This window comes from Natator depressus, chromosome 11, assembly GCF_965152275.1.
Source record: "Natator depressus isolate rNatDep1 chromosome 11, rNatDep2.hap1, whole genome shotgun sequence".
NCBI lineage: Eukaryota > Metazoa > Chordata > Testudines > Cheloniidae > Natator > Natator depressus.
Genome location: NC_134244.1, coordinates 732,949 through 746,690, shown reverse-complemented (window position 1 = coordinate 746,690; position 13,742 = coordinate 732,949). Strand labels below are relative to the sequence as shown.

At 76.5% G+C, this 13,742-nt stretch overlaps 1 protein-coding gene across 2 annotated transcripts in view; it reads left to right on the top strand.

Annotated features, from left to right (window-relative positions):
- ASIC4 (acid sensing ion channel subunit family member 4) overlaps positions 1 to 13,742 on the top strand; it is a 96,655-nt gene that overhangs the window by 78,853 nt on the left and 4,060 nt on the right. For both annotated transcript variants that reach the window (XM_074966962.1, XM_074966961.1), the window contains exon 7: positions 12,583 to 12,674. In XM_074966962.1, the coding sequence (XP_074823063.1) occupies positions 12,583 to 12,674 (92 nt within the window). The remainder of the gene's footprint in view (positions 1 to 12,582; positions 12,675 to 13,742) is intronic.

Genomic DNA, 13,742 nt, shown 5'->3' with positions numbered 1-13,742 from the left:
CAGCGCAACGAGACCTACATCCGGTGAGCGCCCCTGCCCCACAGCGACCTGCCCCCCAGCGCCCCCTGCCCTCTGCCCCACAGCACCCCCTGCCCCAGCCCCCCGCTACCTCGCCCGCAAGTACCAGCGCAACGAGACCTACATCCGGTGAGCGCCCCTGCCCCACAGCGACCTGCCCCACAGCGCCCCCTGCCCCCCAGCGCCCCCTGCCCTCTGCCCCACAGCACCCCTGCCCCACAGCGACCTGCCCCACAGCGCCCCCTGCCCTCTGCCCCACAGCGCCCCCTGCCCCAGCCCCCCGCTACCTCGCCCGCAAGTACCAGCGCAACGAGACCTACATCCGGTGAGCGCCCCTGCCCCACAGCGCCCCCTGCCCCACAGCGCCCCCTGCCCTCTGCCCCACAGCGCCCCCTGCCCCAGCCCCCCGCTACCTCGCCCGCAAGTACCAGCGCAACGAGACCTACATCCGGTGAGCGCCCCTGCCCCCTGCCCCACAGCGCCCTGCCCCACAGCGCCCCCTGCCCCCCAGCGCCCCCTGCCCTCTGCCCCACAGCGCCCCTGCCCCAGCCCCCCGCTACCTCGCCCGCAAGTACCAGCGCAACGAGACCTACATCCGGTGAGCGCCCCTGCCCCCCAGCGCCCCCTGCCCCACAGCGACCTGCCCCACAGCGCCCCCTGCCCCACAGCGCCCCCTGCCCTCTGCCCCACAGCGCCCCCTGCCCCAGCCCCCCGCTACCTCGCCCGCAAGTACCAGCGCAACGAGACCTACATCCGGTGAGCGCCCCTGCCCCACAGCGCCCTGCCCCCCAGCGCCCCCTGCCCCACAGCGCCCCCTGCCCCACAGCGCCCCCTGCCCTCTGCCCCACAGCGCCCCCTGCCCCAGCCCCCCGCTACCTCGCCCGCAAGTACCAGCGCAACGAGACCTACATCCGGTGAGCGCCCCTGCCCCACAGCGCCCCCTGCCCCACAGCGCCCCCTGCCCTCTGCCCCACAGCGCCCCCTGCCCCAGCCCCCCGCTACCTCGCCCGCAAGTACCAGCGCAACGAGACCTACATCCGGTGAGCGCCCCTGCCCCCTGCCCCACAGCGCCCTGCCCCACAGCGCCCCCTGCCCCCCAGCGCCCCCTGCCCTCTGCCCCCACAGCGCCCCTGCCCCAGCCCCCCGCTACCTCGCCCGCAAGTACCAGCGCAACGAGACCTACATCCGGTGAGCGCCCCTGCCCCCCAGCGCCCCCTGCCCCACAGCGACCTGCCCCACAGCGCCCCCTGCCCCCCAGCGCCCCCTGCCCTCTGCCCCACAGCGCCCCCTGCCCCAGCCCCCCGCTACCTCGCCCGCAAGTACCAGCGCAACGAGACCTACATCCGGTGAGTGCCCAGCCCCCTGCCCCACAGCGCCCTGCCCCACAGCGCCCCCTGCCCCCCAGCGCCCCCTGCCCTCTGCCCCACAGCGCCCCCTGCCCCAGCCCCCCGCTACCTCGCCCGCAAGTACCAGCGCAACGAGACCTACATCCGGTGAGCGCCCCTGCCCCACAGCGCCCCCTGCCCCCCAGCGCCCCCTGCCCCCCAGCGCCCCCTGCCCCAGCCCCCCGCTACCTCGCCCGCAAGTACCAGCGCAACGAGACCTACATCCATGAGCGCCCCTGCCCCCTGCCCCACAGCGCCCTGCCCCACAGCGCCCCCTGCCCCCCAGCGCCCCTGCCCTCTGCCCCACAGCGCCCCCTGCCCCAGCCCCCCGCTACCTCGCCCGCAAGTACCAGCGCAACGAGACCTACATCCGGTGAGCGCCCCTGCCCCACAGCGACCTGCCCCACAGCGCCCCCTGCCCCACAGCGCCCCCTGCCCTCTGCCCCACAGCGCCCCCTGCCCCAGCCCCCCGCTACCTCGCCCGCAAGTACCAGCGCAACGAGACCTACATCCGGTGAGCGCCCCTGCCCTCTGCCCCACAGCACCCCTGCCCCACAGCGCCCCCTGCCCCACAGCGCCCCCTGCCCTCTGCCCCCCAGCGCCCCCTGCCCCCCAGCGCCCCCTGCCCTCTGCCCCACAGCGCCCCCTGCCCCAGCCCCCCGCTACCTCGCCCGCAAGTACCAGCGCAACGAGACCTACATCCGGTGAGCGCCCCTGCCCCACAGCGCCCCCTGCCCCCCAGCGCCCCCTGCCCTCTGCCCCACAGCGCCCCCTGCCCCAGCCCCCCGCTACCTCGCCCGCAAGTACCAGCGCAACGAGACCTACATCCGGTGAGCGCCCCTGCCCCACAGCGACCTGCCCCCCAGCGCCCCCTGCCCCACAGCGCCCCCTGCCCCCCAGCGCCCCCTGCCCCCTGCCCCACAGCGCCCCCTGCCCCACAGCGCCCCCTGCCCTCTGCCCCACAGCGCCCCCTGCCCCAGCCCCCCCGCTACCTCGCCCGCAAGTACCAGCGCAACGAGACCTACATCCGGTGAGCGCCCCTGCCCCACAGCGCCCCCTGCCCCACAGCGCCCCCTGCCCTCTGCCCCACAGCACCCCTGCCCCACAGCGCCCCCTGCCCCACAGCGCCCCCTGCCCTCTGCCCCACAGCGCCCCCTGCCCCAGCCCCCCGCTACCTCGCCCGCAAGTACCAGCGCAACGAGACCTACATCCGGTGAGCGCCCCTGCCCCCCAGCGCCCTGCCCCCCAGCGCCCCCTGCCCCACAGCGCCCCCTGCCCCCCAGCGCCCCCTGCCCTCTGCCCCACAGCGCCCCCTGCCCCAGCCCCCCGCTACCTCGCCCGCAAGTACCAGCGCAACGAGACCTACATCCGGTGAGCGCCCCTGCCCCACAGCGCCCCCTGCCCCACAGCGCCCCCTGCCCTCTGCCCCACAGCACCCCTGCCCCACAGCGCCCCCTGCCCCACAGCGCCCCCTGCCCTCTGCCCCACAGCGCCCCCTGCCCCAGCCCCCCTCTACCTCGCCCGCAAGTACCAGCGCAACGAGACCTACATCCGGTGAGCGCCCCTGCCCCACAGCGACCTGCCCCCCAGCGCCCCCTGCCCCCCAGCGACCTGCCCCACAGCGCCCCCTGCCCCACAGCGCCCCCTGCCCTCTGCCCCACAGCGCCCCCTGCCCCAGCCCCCCGCTACCTCGCCCGCAAGTACCAGCGCAACGAGACCTACATCCGGTGAGCGCCCCTGCCCCACAGCGCCCTGCCCCACAGCGCCCCCTGCCCCCCAGCGCCCTGCCCCACAGCGCCCCCTGCCCCACAGCGCCCCCCTGCCCTCTGCCCCACAGCGCCCCCTGCCCCAGCCCCCCGCTACCTCGCCCGCAAGTACCAGCGCAACGAGACCTACATCCGGTGAGCGCCCCTGCCCCACAGCGCCCTGCCCCACAGCGCCCCCTGCCCCCCAGCGACCTGCCCCACAGCGCCCCCTGCCCCACAGCGCCCCCTGCCCTCTGCCCCACAGCGCCCCCTGCCCCAGCCCCCCGCTACCTCGCCCGCAAGTACCAGCGCAACGAGACCTACATCCGGTGAGCGCCCCTGCCCCACAGCGCCCCCTGCCCCACAGCGCCCCCTGCCCCCCAGCGCCCCCTGCCCTCTGCCCCACAGCGCCCCCTGCCCCAGCCCCCCGCTACCTCGCCCGCAAGTACCAGCGCAACGAGACCTACATCCGGTGAGTGCCCCAGCCCCCTGCCCCACAGCGCCCTGCCCCACAGCGCCCCCTGCCCCCCAGCGCCCCCTGCCCTCTGCCCCACAGCGCCCCCTGCCCCAGCCCCCCGCTACCTCGCCCGCAAGTACCAGCGCAACGAGACCTACATCCGGTGAGCGCCCCTGCCCCACAGCGCCCCCTGCCCCACAGCGCCCCCTGCCCTCTGCCCCACAGCACCCCTGCCCCACAGCGCCCCCTGCCCCACAGCGCCCCCTGCCCTCTGCCCCACAGCGCCCCCTGCCCCAGCCCCCCGCTACCTCGCCCGCAAGTACCAGCGCAACGAGACCTACATCCGGTGAGCGCCCCTGCCCCACAGCGCCCTGCCCCCCAGCGCCCCCTGCCCCACAGCGCCCCCTGCCCCACAGCGCCCCCTGCCCTCTGCCCCACAGCGCCCCCTGCCCCAGCCCCCCGCTACCTCGCCCGCAAGTACCAGCGCAACGAGACCTACATCCGGTGAGCGCCCCTGCCCCACAGCGCCCCCTGCCCCACAGCGCCCCCTGCCCTCTGCCCCACAGCACCCCTGCCCCAGCCCCCCGCTACCTCGCCCGCAAGTACCAGTGCAACGAGACCTACATCCGGTGAGCGCCCCCGCCCCACAGCGCCCTGCCCCACAGCGCCCCCTGCCCCCCAGAGCCCCCTGCCCTCTGCCCCACAGCGCCCCCTGCCCCAGCCCCCCGCTACCTCGCCCGCAAGTACCAGCGCAACGAGACCTACATCCGGTGAGCGCCCCTGCCCCACAGCGACCTGCCCCCCAGCGCCCCCTGCCCCCCAGCGACCTGCCCCACAGCGCCCCCTGCCCCACAGCGCCCCCTGCCCTCTGCCCCACAGCGCCCCCTGCCCCAGCCCCCCGCTACCTCGCCCGCAAGTACCAGCGCAACGAGACCTACATCCGGTGAGCGCCCCTGCCCCCTGCCCCACAGCGCCCTGCCCCAGAGCGCCCCCTGCCCCCCAGCGCCCCCTGCCCTCTGCCCCACAGCGCCCCCTGCCCCAGCCCCCCGCTACCTCGCCCCGCAAGTACCAGCGCAACGAGACCTACATCCGGTGAGCGCCCCTGCCCCACAGCGACCTGCCCCCCAGCGCCCCCTGCCCTCTGCCCCACAGCACCCCCTGCCCCAGCCCCCCGCTACCTCGCCCGCAAGTACCAGCGCAACGAGACCTACATCCGGTGAGCGCCCCTGCCCCACAGCGACCTGCCCCACAGCGCCCCCTGCCCCCCAGCGCCCCCTGCCCTCTGCCCCACAGCACCCCTGCCCCACAGCGACCTGCCCCACAGCGCCCCCTGCCCTCTGCCCACAGCGCCCCCTGCCCCAGCCCCCCGCTACCTCGCCCGCAAGTACCAGCGCAACGAGACCTACATCCGGTGAGCGCCCCTGCCCCACAGCGCCCCCTGCCCCACAGCGCCCCCTGCCCTCTGCCCCACAGCGCCCCCTGCCCCAGCCCCCCGCTACCTCGCCCGCAAGTACCAGCGCAACGAGACCTACATCCGGTGAGCGCCCCTGCCCCCTGCCCCACAGCGCCCTGCCCCACAGCGCCCCCTGCCCCCCAGCGCCCCCTGCCCTCTGCCCCACAGCGCCCCTGCCCCAGCCCCCCGCTACCTCGCCCGCAAGTACCAGCGCAACGAGACCTACATCCGGTGAGCGCCCCTGCCCCCCAGCGCCCCCTGCCCCACAGCGACCTGCCCCACAGCGCCCCCTGCCCCACAGCGCCCCCTGCCCTCTGCCCCACAGCGCCCCCTGCCCCAGCCCCCCGCTACCTCGCCCGCAAGTACCAGCGCAACGAGACCTACATCCGGTGAGCGCCCCTGCCCCACAGCGCCCTGCCCCCCAGCGCCCCCTGCCCCACAGCGCCCCCTGCCCCACAGCGCCCCCTGCCCTCTGCCCCACAGCGCCCCCTGCCCCAGCCCCCCGCTACCTCGCCCGCAAGTACCAGCGCAACGAGACCTACATCCGGTGAGCGCCCCTGCCCACAGCGCCCCCTGCCCCACAGCGCCCCCTGCCCTCTGCCCCACAGCGCCCCCTGCCCCAGCCCCCCGCTACCTCGCCCGCAAGTACCAGCGCAACGAGACCTACATCCGGTGAGCGCCCCTGCCCCCTGCCCCACAGCGCCCTGCCCCACAGCGCCCCCTGCCCCCCAGCGCCCCCTGCCCTCTGCCCCACAGCGCCCCTGCCCCAGCCCCCCGCTACCTCGCCCGCAAGTACCAGCGCAACGAGACCTACATCCGGTGAGCGCCCCTGCCCCCCAGCGCCCCCTGCCCCACAGCGACCTGCCCCACAGCGCCCCCTGCCCCCCAGCGCCCCCTGCCCTCTGCCCCACAGCGCCCCCTGCCCCAGCCCCCCGCTACCTCGCCCGCAAGTACCAGCGCAACGAGACCTACATCCGGTGAGTGCCCCAGCCCCCTGCCCCACAGCGCCCTGCCCCACAGCGCCCCCTGCCCCCCAGCGCCCCCTGCCCTCTGCCCCACAGCGCCCCCTGCCCCAGCCCCCCGCTACCTCGCCCGCAAGTACCAGCGCAACGAGACCTACATCCGGTGAGCGCCCCTGCCCCACAGCGCCCCCTGCCCCCCAGCGCCCCCTGCCCCCCAGCGCCCCCTGCCCCAGCCCCCCGCTACCTCGCCCGCAAGTACCAGCGCAACGAGACCTACATCCATGAGCGCCCCTGCCCCCTGCCCCACAGCGCCCTGCCCCACAGCGCCCCCTGCCCCCCAGCGCCCCCTGCCCTCTGCCCCACAGCGCCCCCTGCCCCAGCCCCCCGCTACCTCGCCCGCAAGTACCAGCGCAACGAGACCTACATCCGGTGAGCGCCCCTGCCCCACAGCGACCTGCCCCACAGCGCCCCCTGCCCCACAGCGCCCCCTGCCCTCTGCCCCACAGCGCCCCCTGCCCCAGCCCCCCGCTACCTCGCCCGCAAGTACCAGCGCAACGAGACCTACATCCGGTGAGCGCCCCTGCCCCACAGCGACCTGCCCCACAGCGCCCCCTGCCCCACAGCGCCCCCTGCCCTCTGCCCCACAGCGCCCCCTGCCCCAGCCCCCCGCTACCTCGCCCGCAAGTACCAGCGCAACGAGACCTACATCCGGTGAGCGCCCCTGCCCTCTGCCCCACAGCACCCCTGCCCCACAGCGCCCCCTGCCCCACAGCGCCCCCTGCCCTCTGCCCCCAGCGCCCCCTGCCCCCCAGCGCCCCCTGCCCTCTGCCCCACAGCGCCCCCTGCCCCAGCCCCCCGCTACCTCGCCCGCAAGTACCAGCGCAACGAGACCTACATCCGGTGAGCGCCCCTGCCCCACAGCGCCCCCTGCCCCCCAGCGCCCCCTGCCCTCTGCCCCACAGCGCCCCCTGCCCCAGCCCCCCGCTACCTCGCCCGCAAGTACCAGCGCAACGAGACCTACATCCGGTGAGCGCCCCTGCCCCACAGCGACCTGCCCCCCAGCGCCCCCTGCCCCACAGCGCCCCCTGCCCCCCAGCGCCCCCTGCCCCCTGCCCCACAGCGCCCCCTGCCCCACAGCGCCCCCTGCCCTCTGCCCCACAGCGCCCCCTGCCCCAGCCCCCCGCTACCTCGCCCGCAAGTACCAGCGCAACGAGACCTACATCCGGTGAGCGCCCCTGCCCCACAGCGCCCCCTGCCCCACAGCGCCCCCTGCCCTCTGCCCCACAGCACCCCTGCCCCACAGCGCCCCCTGCCCCACAGCGCCCCCTGCCCTCTGCCCCACAGCGCCCCCTGCCCCAGCCCCCCGCTACCTCGCCCGCAAGTACCAGCGCAACGAGACCTACATCCGGTGAGCGCCCCTGCCCCCCAGCGCCCTGCCCCCCAGCGCCCCCTGCCCCACAGCGCCCCCTGCCCCCCAGCGCCCCCTGCCCTCTGCCCCACAGCGCCCCCTGCCCCAGCCCCCCGCTACCTCGCCCGCAAGTACCAGCGCAACGAGACCTACATCCGGTGAGCGCCCCTGCCCCACAGCGCCCCCTGCCCCACAGCGCCCCCTGCCCTCTGCCCCACAGCACCCCTGCCCCACAGCGCCCCCTGCCCCACAGCGCCCCCTGCCCTCTGCCCCACAGCGCCCCCTGCCCCAGCCCCCCTCTACCTCGCCCGCAAGTACCAGCGCAACGAGACCTACATCCGGTGAGCGCCCCTGCCCCACAGCGACCTGCCCCCAGCGCCCCCTGCCCCCCAGCGACCTGCCCCACAGCGCCCCCTGCCCCACAGCGCCCCCTGCCCTCTGCCCCACAGCGCCCCCTGCCCCAGCCCCCCGCTACCTCGCCCGCAAGTACCAGCGCAACGAGACCTACATCCGGTGAGCGCCCCTGCCCCACAGCGCCCTGCCCCACAGCGCCCCCTGCCCCCCAGCGCCCTGCCCCACAGCGCCCCCTGCCCCACAGCGCCCCCTGCCCTCTGCCCCACAGCGCCCCCTGCCCCAGCCCCCCGCTACCTCGCCCGCAAGTACCAGCGCAACGAGACCTACATCCGGTGAGCGCCCCTGCCCCACAGCGCCCTGCCCCACAGCGCCCCCTGCCCCCCAGCGACCTGCCCCACAGCGCCCCCTGCCCCACAGCGCCCCCTGCCCTCTGCCCCACAGCGCCCCCTGCCCCAGCCCCCCGCTACCTCGCCCGCAAGTACCAGCGCAACGAGACCTACATCCGGTGAGCGCCCCTGCCCCACAGCGCCCCCTGCCCCACAGCGCCCCCTGCCCCACAGCGCCCCCTGCCCTCTGCCCCACAGCGCCCCCTGCCCCAGCCCCCCGCTACCTCGCCCGCAAGTACCAGCGCAACGAGACCTACATCCGGTGAGTGCCCCAGCCCCCTGCCCCACAGCGCCCCCTGCCCCACAGCGCCCCCTGCCCTCTGCCCCACAGCACCCCTGCCCCACAGCGCCCCCTGCCCCACAGCGCCCCCTGCCCTCTGCCCCACAGCGCCCCCTGCCCCAGCCCCCCGCTACCTCGCCCGCAAGTACCAGCGCAACGAGACCTACATCCGGTGAGCGCCCCTGCCCCACAGCGCCCTGCCCCCCAGCGCCCCCTGCCCCACAGCGCCCCCTGCCCCACAGCGCCCCCTGCCCTCTGCCCCACAGCGCCCCCTGCCCCAGCCCCCCGCTACCTCGCCCGCAAGTACCAGCGCAACGAGACCTACATCCGGTGAGCGCCCCTGCCCCACAGCGCCCCCTGCCCCACAGCGCCCCCTGCCCTCTGCCCCACAGCACCCCTGCCCCAGCCCCCCGCTACCTCGCCCGCAAGTACCAGTGCAACGAGACCTACATCCGGTGAGCGCCCCCGCCCCACAGCGCCCCTGCCCCACAGCGCCCCCTGCCCCCCAGAGCCCCCTGCCCTCTGCCCCACAGCGCCCCCTGCCCCAGCCCCCCGCTACCTCGCCCGCAAGTACCAGCGCAACGAGACCTACATCCGGTGAGCGCCCCTGCCCCACAGCGACCTGCCCCCCAGCGCCCCCTGCCCCCCAGCGACCTGCCCCACAGCGCCCCCTGCCCCACAGCGCCCCCTGCCCTCTGCCCCACAGCGCCCCCTGCCCCAGCCCCCCGCTACCTCGCCCGCAAGTACCAGCGCAACGAGACCTACATCCGGTGAGCGCCCCTGCCCCCTGCCCCACAGCGCCCTGCCCCAGAGCGCCCCCTGCCCCCCAGCGCCCCCTGCCCTCTGCCCCACAGCGCCCCCTGCCCCAGCCCCCCGCTACCTCGCCCGCAAGTACCAGCGCAACGAGACCTACATCCGGTGAGCGCCCCTGCCCCACAGCGACCTGCCCCCCAGCGCCCCCTGCCCTCTGCCCCACAGCACCCCCTGCCCCAGCCCCCCGCTACCTCGCCCGCAAGTACCAGCGCAACGAGACCTACATCCGGTGAGCGCCCCTGCCCCACAGCGACCTGCCCCACAGCGCCCCCTGCCCCCCAGCGCCCCCTGCCCTCTGCCCCACAGCACCCCTGCCCCACAGCGACCTGCCCCACAGCGCCCCCTGCCCTCTGCCCCACAGCGCCCCCTGCCCCAGCCCCCCGCTACCTCGCCCGCAAGTACCAGCGCAACGAGACCTACATCCGGTGAGCGCCCCTGCCCCACAGCGCCCCCTGCCCCACAGCGCCCCCTGCCCTCTGCCCCACAGCGCCCCCTGCCCCAGCCCCCCGCTACCTCGCCCGCAAGTACCAGCGCAACGAGACCTACATCCGGTGAGCGCCCCTGCCCCCTGCCCCACAGCGCCCTGCCCCACAGCGCCCCCTGCCCCCCAGCGCCCCCTGCCCTCTGCCCCACAGCGCCCCTGCCCCAGCCCCCCGCTACCTCGCCCGCAAGTACCAGCGCAACGAGACCTACATCCGGTGAGCGCCCCTGCCCCCCAGCGCCCCCTGCCCCACAGCGACCTGCCCCACAGCGCCCCCTGCCCCACAGCGCCCCCTGCCCTCTGCCCCACAGCGCCCCCTGCCCCAGCCCCCCGCTACCTCGCCCGCAAGTACCAGCGCAACGAGACCTACATCCGGTGAGCGCCCCTGCCCCACAGCGCCCTGCCCCCCAGCGCCCCCTGCCCCACAGCGCCCCCTGCCCCACAGCGCCCCCTGCCCTCTGCCCCACAGCGCCCCCTGCCCCAGCCCCCCGCTACCTCGCCCGCAAGTACCAGCGCAACGAGACCTACATCCGGTGAGCGCCCCTGCCCCACAGCGCCCCCTGCCCCACAGCGCCCCCTGCCCTCTGCCCCACAGCGCCCCCTGCCCCAGCCCCCCGCTACCTCGCCCGCAAGTACCAGCGCAACGAGACCTACATCCGGTGAGCGCCCCTGCCCCCTGCCCCACAGCGCCCTGCCCCACAGCGCCCCCTGCCCCCCAGCGCCCCCTGCCCTCTGCCCCACAGCGCCCCTGCCCCAGCCCCCCGCTACCTCGCCCGCAAGTACCAGCGCAACGAGACCTACATCCGGTGAGCGCCCCTGCCCCCCAGCGCCCCCTGCCCCACAGCGACCTGCCCCACAGCGCCCCCTGCCCCCCAGCGCCCCCTGCCCTCTGCCCCACAGCGCCCCCTGCCCCAGCCCCCCGCTACCTCGCCCGCAAGTACCAGCGCAACGAGACCTACATCCGGTGAGTGCCCCAGCCCCCTGCCCCACAGCGCCCTGCCCCACAGCGCCCCCTGCCCCCCAGCGCCCCCTGCCCTCTGCCCCACAGCGCCCCCTGCCCCAGCCCCCCGCTACCTCGCCCGCAAGTACCAGCGCAACGAGACCTACATCCGGTGAGCGCCCTGCCCCACAGCGCCCCCTGCCCCCCAGCGCCCCCTGCCCCCCAGCGCCCCCTGCCCCAGCCCCCCGCTACCTCGCCCGCAAGTACCAGCGCAACGAGACCTACATCCATGAGCGCCCCTGCCCCCTGCCCCACAGCGCCCTGCCCCACAGCGCCCCCTGCCCCCCAGCGCCCCCTGCCCTCTGCCCCACAGCGCCCCCTGCCCCAGCCCCCCGCTACCTCGCCCGCAAGTACCAGCGCAACGAGACCTACATCCGGTGAGCGCCCCTGCCCCACAGCGACCTGCCCCACAGCGCCCCCTGCCCCACAGCGCCCCCTGCCCTCTGCCCCACAGCGCCCCCTGCCCCAGCCCCCCGCTACCTCGCCCGCAAGTACCAGCGCAACGAGACCTACATCCGGTGAGCGCCCCTGCCCCCTGCCCCACAGCGCCCTGCCCCACAGCGCCCCCTGCCCCCCAGCGCCCCCTGCCCTCTGCCCCACAGCGCCCCTGCCCCAGCCCCCCGCTACCTCGCCCGCAAGTACCAGCGCAACGAGACCTACATCCGGTGAGCGCCCCTGCCCCCCAGCGCCCCCTGCCCCCCAGCGACCTGCCCCACAGCGCCCCCTGCCCCACAGCGCCCCCTGCCCTCTGCCCCACAGCGCCCCCTGCCCCAGCCCCCCGCTACCTCGCCCGCAAGTACCAGCGCAACGAGACCTACATCCGGTGAGCGCCCCTGCCCCACAGCGCCCTGCCCCACAGCGCCCCCTGCCCCCCAGCGACCTGCCCCACAGCGCCCCCTGCCCCACAGCGCCCCCTGCCCTCTGCCCCACAGCGCCCCCTGCCCCAGCCCCCCGCTACCTCGCCCGCAAGTACCAGCGCAACGAGACCTACATCCGGTGAGCGCCCCTGCCCCCACAGCGACCTGCCCCCAGCGCCCCCTGCCCCACAGCGCCCCCTACCCTCTGCCCCACAGCGCCCCCTGCCCCAGCCCCCCGCTACCTCGCCCGCAAGTACCAGCGCAATGAGACCTACATCCGGTGAGCGCCCCTGCCCCACAGCGACCTGCCCCCCAGCGCCCCCTGCCCCACAGCGCCCCCTGCCCCAGCCCCCCGCTACCTCGCCCGCAAGTACCAGCGCAACGAGACCTACGTCCGGTGAGCGCCCCTGCCCCACAGCGCCCTGCCCCACAGCGCCCCCTGCCCCCCAGCGCCCCCTGCCCCCTGCCCCACAGCACCCCCTGCCCCCCAGTGCCCCCTGCCCTCTGCCCCACAGCGCCCCCTGCCCCAGCCCCCCGCTACCTCGCCCGCAAGTACCAGCGCAACGAGACCTACATCCGGTGAGCGCCCCTGCCCCACAGCGACCTGCCCCACAGCGCCCCCTGCCCCCCAGCGCCCCCTGCCCTCTGCCCCACAGCGAGCCCTGCCCCCCAGCGCCCCCTGCCCCACAGCGCCCCCTGCCCCAGCCCCCCGCTACCTCGCCCGCAAGTACCAGCGCAACGAGACCTACATCCGGTGAGCGCCCCTGCCCCACAGCGACCTGCCCCACAGCGCCCCCTGCCCCCCAGCGCCCCCTGCCCTCTGCCCCACAGCGCCCCCTGCCCCCCAGCGCCCCCTGCCCCACAGCACCCCCCTGCCGCAGCCCCCCAGTGCCCCCTTGACCCTGCCCCCCAGTGCCCCTCCTGCCCCCCCAGCACCCACTGTGCCCGCGCCGAGCCCCTGTTCCCGTTTGTCCCGCCCGCAGAGAGAACTTCCTGGTGCTGGACATTTTCTTCGAGGCGCTGAACTACGAGGCCATCGAGCAGAAGAAGGCCTACGAGCTGGCGGGGCTGCTGGGTGAGTCGCTGGAGCCCCCACGCCCCGGCCCCGGGCCCCCCCCGCGCTGCCCCGCCCCATCCCCCCACCCCTCGCGCCCCCGTCCCGGGCACCCCCTGCGCCACCCCACCCATCTGCCCACCCCCTGTGCCCCAACCTCGGGCACCCCCTGCGCCACCCCGCCCACCCGGGGTGCCCCCATCCCACCCCTCGCGCCCCGGCCCTGGGCACCCCCCGTGCTGCCCCGCCCCATCCCCCCACCCCTCGCGCCCCCGTCCCTGGGCACCCCCCATGCCACCCCGCCCACCCGGGGTGCCCCCATCCATCCCTCGCGCCCCGTCCCTGGGCACCCCCCGTGCTGCCCCGCCCCATCCCCCCTCCCCTCGCGCCCCCATCCCCGGGCACCCCCCATGCCACCCCACCCACCCCTCCCACCCCATCCCATCCTCCCACCCCTCGTACCCCTGTCCCTGGGCACCCCCGCACCACCCCACCCATCCCCCCACCCCCTGTGCCCCCATCCTCTGGCACCCTCTGCGCCACCCTGCCCATCCGGGGTGCCCCCACCCCATCCCGCAACCCCTCATGCCCCTGTCCCTGGGCACCCCCGTGCCGTCCCGCCCCATCCCCCCACCCCATGCGCCCCCATCCCCAGGCACCCCCTGCGCTGTCCCCCCCAGTTTGTGGTGCCCCCTCCCCATCCCCTCGCCCCTACCCCCAGCCGCCCCAGGACACAGCCCGAGGGAACCTCTCACCTCCCCCCGGGCGGGCGCTGACGGGTCCCGTTCCCCGCACACACCCGCAGCCCCCAGCCACAGCGGGTCCCCACGGCCGGTAACGGAGGAACGGGGGCGCTTGGCCCTGGGGTGCCCTGCGTGGGGCAGACGCCTGGCAGGGCCATGGGGCAGCATTCAACTGGCTGTAATAACCCCCCACCCCACTCCTCCCACTGTCCCCTCCTCCCCCCCACTGCCCACCAACACCCTCCCACTGCCCCCTCCTCCTGCCCCTCCCACTCTCACTAGCCCCCCCAAGGCTCCCCCCTCCTCCCCCTGTCCCCCCACTGCCCCCTCCTCCTGCCCCCTTCCA